The following is a 5,859-nucleotide window of genomic DNA, read 5'->3' as shown; positions in this document are numbered from 1 at the left end:
TCTGGAGCAGAGGGTGGGAGGGCTGTTGGGATTTTCCAGGAACCAGGGATGCAGCCCGAGGGTTGCTGGAAAGAGCTTTGGGCTCCCAGTTCTGCCATGGACGGACTGGCCATGTGACGTCAGGAACAAGCTTCCCTCCTCAGTGCCCCAGTCTACTCATCTCAGTATGGTGGAAACAGGCTCCTTAGACAGTTCTAGAATCTGAGAGCCAGAAGGGGCCTAGAGAAGCTGGATTACATGATCAAGGTCACTTCTAGTTGTACAATCCTAGGATTCTAAGGTCAAGGAAGGAAGTCCTGTCCCTTTTCCTCCTTCCCCTTCCCTTCCATGTAGCCCACTCTTCACACACATGCACACACTCATGCACACACATACCCTCTGCAAGGTGGGACTCAGACTGGTAGCCTGGAGGATGCCAAAGCAATGGTGTTTGTCCCTCAAGGCTGTCATCAACGAGGATTGGAGAGTGGATTCTTTGCTCACTGACAGGGAATCAGGTGAGGACTGTGAGAAAGTGACATTTGGGCGGAGGCGTGAGTGAAGAGGCCATGGCCATGCAAAAAGCTGCAGAAAGAGCCCTCTGAAAAAGAGGGATGGCCAGTGCAAAGGCCCCAGGTGGGAAAGCGTTGGGCCCAATTTGAGCATTGGCAATGACACCAATGTGGTGGTGCAGGCTGAATGAGCCGTGGGAGGGTGTCTGTCGGGGTGGCCCAGCTTGCCTTTGTCCTTGAAAGAATCAGGGAGCCACCTTGGACTGCTAAGCAGAGGAGTCACAGGACCCGGCCCCCTCAGGCTGTGGGGTGGAGCATGAACAGATGTACTGGGGACATAAGGGTAGGAGGTGGGAGCCAGCGTGCATCAGCTGAGCCCGCCAGGGGCCAGGTGATAGTGGCTGGCCCAGGGTGGAGGCTGGGTTTCAAGGAGGAGTGGGTGGGGTCAGGAGCATGTGGGCCTCAGGGTCATGGTCTGGGGGCTGTGCCTGCTCTCCTGCTCTCTACAGGAGCACCTACCACGTGCCTGTCCTTTTCCCAGGGCCCAGGGCAGCCAGAGACACAGCCTTGGGGTGACCCCCAGAGAAAGGGAACAGGCCCATTCTTGAGCTTTCCACATGTTGTCTGAATAAAAACAACAGCAGTGTGTGGCACATGGGTGGGGTTCTCTGGGGACATGCTCCTGCAGCTATCTTACATGTCAGTAACAATAGGGGGCCTTTCCCCCTTAAAGCTTGGAGAAGAAAAAAGTCCCACTTTCCATGCCCTCTTCCTGTTGCCCGCTACTCTTCCCTGGAGGAAACCCATCTTATTTTAATGCCACTGAAACCTCAGAGGATCTGGTCCCAATTAAATGACTTTTCTTGCAGATGCTTTGGTGAGCACTAAATGCTTGAGACCTGGCGATCCTGCGCTAGAGAGCCTGCTAGGGGTTGGGGGCGGAGGAAAAAAGCAGGGAAGGGGAACACAGGACCCCAAATGGGACAAGGTTGGCTGCGGATGGTGTAGAGGGTGCCAGTGGAGGGGGACTGCAGAGGGTGGCACGCAGCAGGGACCGGCCCATAGGGAGCAGGGTCGTGGTCGGGATGGGGGCAGAGTAGTTTCCCACCCTCCTAGCCCGTGTGAAATTCGAGTTCATTCCCGCCCATATCGTGGCTTCGCTGGACTCCCTGTGAAAGCGGCCCTGCCCCGCCCCCTCGGGTGGGCTTCGAGGATCTTGGCAGGGAACCGAGGTTGGGCAGAAGCTGGAGCTCAGGCCCGGTCGGGGAGCTCGGGCAAGACAAGAAGGCGAGGCGGGCGCCCCCTCCCCCGGCCGGCCCTCCGAGCGGGCATGTTCGTGTTCCTGTCCTGGCGCCCTCGCCTCCCGCTCCAGACGCATGTGACTCAGCCCCGCCGGCCTTGCCAAGCCGTCTAGACCCGAGCATCTCCCCGTGGAGGGGGCGATCCCGCCCGCCGCTGTTTCCTTTGCCGCCGCCTGGGCGGCTGCGCTCCGCGCACGTGCAGCTGCGCGCGCCCCCGCCCGCCACCTCCCGCGAGCTGCGTGCACGCGCAGCCGCTCGCCCACCCCCTCGCCCCCACCCCCGTCCCCGCCTGGCCCAGTGCATCCACTGCAAACAGGCAGTGCGAGGGCAGAAGCGGGAAACCCAAAGGTCCCCAGGGCCCCAGACCATCCCTCCCATTTTTGGGGCCCGGGGCAGGAGGACAAAGATGGACCGCTGGGTCACTGCCTCCCTGCCAGCCAGACTCTGTCCACACCCCCTACAACTGCCTCTGGCCTCAAAGCAAGAGTCGCCCTGGGTCGCAGGCCCTGCCCTCTTGCAGGAGCCTGTGGCCTGGGGGACAGGGCGGGGCAGGTGATGGTAGCACCTCTAGGCCCACAGGAGGCGATGGTGATGGCGATGGTGGTACCATGCCGACTGCGCTGGCTGCCGGATGTGCTCTTGGAGGAGCTAGTGGCCTGGGGGCAGGACGGGGCAGATGAGGCCCCTCAACTGCAGGATATGAAGGTGGGGCTCTAAAGCAGGAGGCCCAGCATAGGGACTAGAAGTGACAGGAAGAGGAAGCCAAGGTCCCAAGGTAGCCTCTCCATTCTCATATGCCAGTAGACTCCAAAGATGAACACAGAGGCCTAGGAGGAGAACGTTCTAGAGTCGAGTCTTCAGGCAGCTCCCAGGTTGACAGTGTGGTCCCTGCAGAGCTAGGGCCACAAGCCGCGGGACTCCCCCAAGCTTACAGCCACTTCCTTGTCTCATTTGCAAGACCCCCACCCCTGCTTTCATGTTCTCCACCTCTTCCCCCATCTTCGAGGATAGGGCTGGGTTTCGGGTGGGCTCCTGGTTGGCACAGATGGCGTGGGCTGCCTGCAAGGCCTGGGTACTGAGCCTGCATGCCAGGATGCGGGGTGGATGGGTGACCAACAGCTCAGCCTGGCAGCTTAGCAGCAGAGAGGTCCCAGGAAGAGAGGGAAGAGATGAGGAGAAGGAAGAAGGAGAGGAGAACAGGAGGGGAGGGAGAGGAGGGGAGGTAGAGGCAGCCCCCTGGCTTTGCCTTGCCTGCGGAGAGCCTCACACTCAGACCGTCCTGAGCCTGACCTCATTACTCTGTCACATTTCTCCCTCAAACCCAATGCCAGGGCTCGCCACTTACTTCTCCCATGGGTGTTATCAGTTTCTCATCTTAGACCCGAACTCTCCCCCAGAACATCTCACATGCACACACACACACACACACTTGCCTTGTCTTCAACAGCTTGCCTTTGGTACTCTCCACCCTTACTAAGGAACTTTAGTTCCTTAGGTGATGGAGGACACTTCAGTCCCTCAAAGGCTCCTCCCCAGGTTCCCTGGTTCAGGACCAGGAGTCGAAGTGGCCCCGTGGAGCAAGGCCTTCTAGGGCTTTAGCTCCGACAGCATTCCAGGACCTAGGCGCCTCCAGGTGGGGTGGCTCCCCCTCAGGTCTAACTCCGGCCCCTGCCAGAAGCAGACCTGCCTCTGCAGAGAGGGAAGTCCTTGGACTTTGGCTTCCTTTGATTCGTGGTGTCTTTGGGGGATGGGCTGGGGGGCCTGGTTGATTCCCGCTGCACCCTGGGGTCTGCCCTAAAGGTCACATGAAGAGCAGGGCCCAGATGCTCTGAGGACTTTTCAATACCCTCCACAGGTCAGGGAGGCTGCCCGCTTGGTGAGCTCAACTGCTTGGCCATACATCTCTGGGCCCACCACACAAACTGAGAGGCCTCAAATGCCACCAGCATCTGCCAGCCCATCTCTGGCACAGCGGGGCCAGTGCCTGTCAACCGGTCTCATTTTCCAACCTGTTTTCCAAGCACTGACACAGCTGAGGCCCTGCTGGGACGCATGGCCAACTTTCCTCCATGACCAGGACTCCCCAGCTTCCCTGCCACATCCACAGCTTTCCCCCAACATCCTTCCTCCAGGTCAATGGGTCCTTCAGCCACATTTTTGCCCCCTGACCCACCCAGGCCTCCCTCACAGAACCCGGGGTCTGTGGGCTGGAATGCCCCTTAGAGATGTGTCCCCTCCCTCCCCCATGGTAGGACTCAACCCTCCACATACCCACCCACCCACCTCCCTGGGCTTGGAGACCTCCTAGGACCGGGAGCTCCCTCCCTCTCCTGGCAGCCACCTGGTGTTCAGACAGTGCTTTCTGGGAGGAGTGCTTTCTTGCATTGAGCTTGAGTCTACATTTCTAGAAGCTTCTACCTCTGGGCCCCTTCTTTCCCCATTCCCGAGAGGCCCAGCAGCCTCTCTGTTCCCTCCCCAGCCTCCAGCTTTTCCAGAGGAAGATGCCTGGGAGGTGCTATGATTCCGGTGGCGGGTGGTGGGTGGCTGGTGGTGGGGTGGTGTGGGCAGGGAAGCTGCAGCCTGCTGCTGAGTCTTCAGTGACCATCTCCATGGACTGAGGGCTGGCCAACAGGCTCTCCATGCAGGGGGATGGTCTCCATAACCTCTCAAGATGGTCTTCGCCTCTCAAGGCCCTGCCAGTTCCTTGGGGTCCCGTAGACTGAACTGCTGAGGTTGGGGAGGCCTGTTTAGCACACTGGTTCCATGGAGCTGGGTGGAGGAGGGAGATTTTCTTCCAGAGTACACAGGAGCTGGTTTCTTCCCGGTCCTCAGGAGCAGAGGATATGGGGAGGGTTGGGGGAGGCTGCCACACTGCCGTGGTTTCTTTCTCCAAATTCCCCAGTCCTAGGAAAGATCCACAGAAAAACCCACAAGAATTTGAATGTCTGAGCTGGGGCTGTGATTGAAATGAAATTTTCTAAAAAGAAAGAAAGAAAAACAAAAACAAAAAAGAGGGGAAAAAAAAGTAAAAAAAAAAAATATCCCAAAGGCCCTGACAGCCCTCAGCTTCCAGAAGGGCCTGAGGCAGCAGCCACGTGGAAGGGCAGAGAGCGACCTTGAGGCACTTCGCTGGACCTGTGTCGGGGCCTCCCAGGCTGAGGTCCCTTCCTGTGACCTCCCGGACTTCTGCCTGCTCCCTCCTCCCAGGACAGAGCGAAGTCCCCTCCTGTCACTTGGATGACTGCAGTTGGCTCCCAGCAGGTCCCTGGGTCTCCCTGACTCTAGACTTGCCCCCTGATCCCACCCTCCAGGAGATGGCAGGGCAGGGCACGGAGGAGGGACAGATGGGCGGCAGCTGCTTGCTGCTGTCTCCTGGCTACTGGGCACAAGCCACCCTCCAACTCCTTCCTGCCTTGTCCAATCAGCAGGTCCCAGGGTAAGGGGCATTCAGTGAGCTGGGGGCTTTGCAGGTTTGGGGGAGGAGGGACTCACATATTTCATTGCAGACACATTGAGTCTGAGGGGCCTGAGGGATGCAGAAAAATTTGTTAAGTAGACAGGATAGGAAGGAGCCACAGATAACCCCAGGAGCCGTGAGGGGAGCGGGGCCCAGCATATATTGTAATAGTGCTTTGCATGCGCCGGGCACTTTCCCAGGGATTCCATAGGAATTATTACCGCCTGCCATCCTCATTAGCAACCCATTGGGGAAAGTGCTCTCATTAGCTCCATTAGGTGAGGGCAAAGAGGCACAGAGAGGTTAGGTAAGTGGTTCAAAGGCCCATAGCTGGTGAGTGACAAGAAATTTCCCTCTAACTATAGCGTGAGCATGGTGAAGAGAAGACAGAGCCCCGTGCTGGGAGAGGAACACTTCAGTCCCAGTTCCATTCTGCACCCAAGGCTCCCCTTGGTCCTCCTGGGAACCAGAGTCCCCCTTAGTGGTGGCCCAGGAGAACCCGATAAAGGCAGGAGCGCCCCCTCCTGGAAGAGCCTCGCTTCGACGCGTCATCACTCCCGGCCGGCAGCAGGGGCGACGCCAGCAAGGCCAGCGACCGAGAGCCAGCTTG

The 5,859-nt window shown here is 58.8% G+C and overlaps 1 protein-coding gene across 1 annotated transcript in view; it reads left to right on the top strand.

Moving 5' to 3' along the window:
• Positions 1–2,377: 2,377 nt before the first annotated feature.
• The window catches only part of HAUS7 (HAUS augmin-like complex, subunit 7), a 24,098-nt gene continuing 20,616 nt past the window's right edge, over positions 2,378–5,859 (top strand). Inside the window, exon 1 of the mRNA XM_012002293.1 lies at positions 2,378–2,497. Within this exon, the coding sequence (XP_011857683.1) occupies positions 2,378–2,497 (120 nt within the window). The remainder of the gene's footprint in view (positions 2,498–5,859) is intronic.

Source organism: Mandrillus leucophaeus, unplaced genomic scaffold, assembly GCF_000951045.1.
Source record: "Mandrillus leucophaeus isolate KB7577 unplaced genomic scaffold, Mleu.le_1.0 Scaffold681, whole genome shotgun sequence".
Taxonomy (NCBI): Eukaryota; Metazoa; Chordata; class Mammalia; order Primates; family Cercopithecidae; genus Mandrillus; species Mandrillus leucophaeus.
Note: the sequence above shows the minus strand (reverse complement) of the source record. Positions and strands in the feature narration are given on the sequence as shown.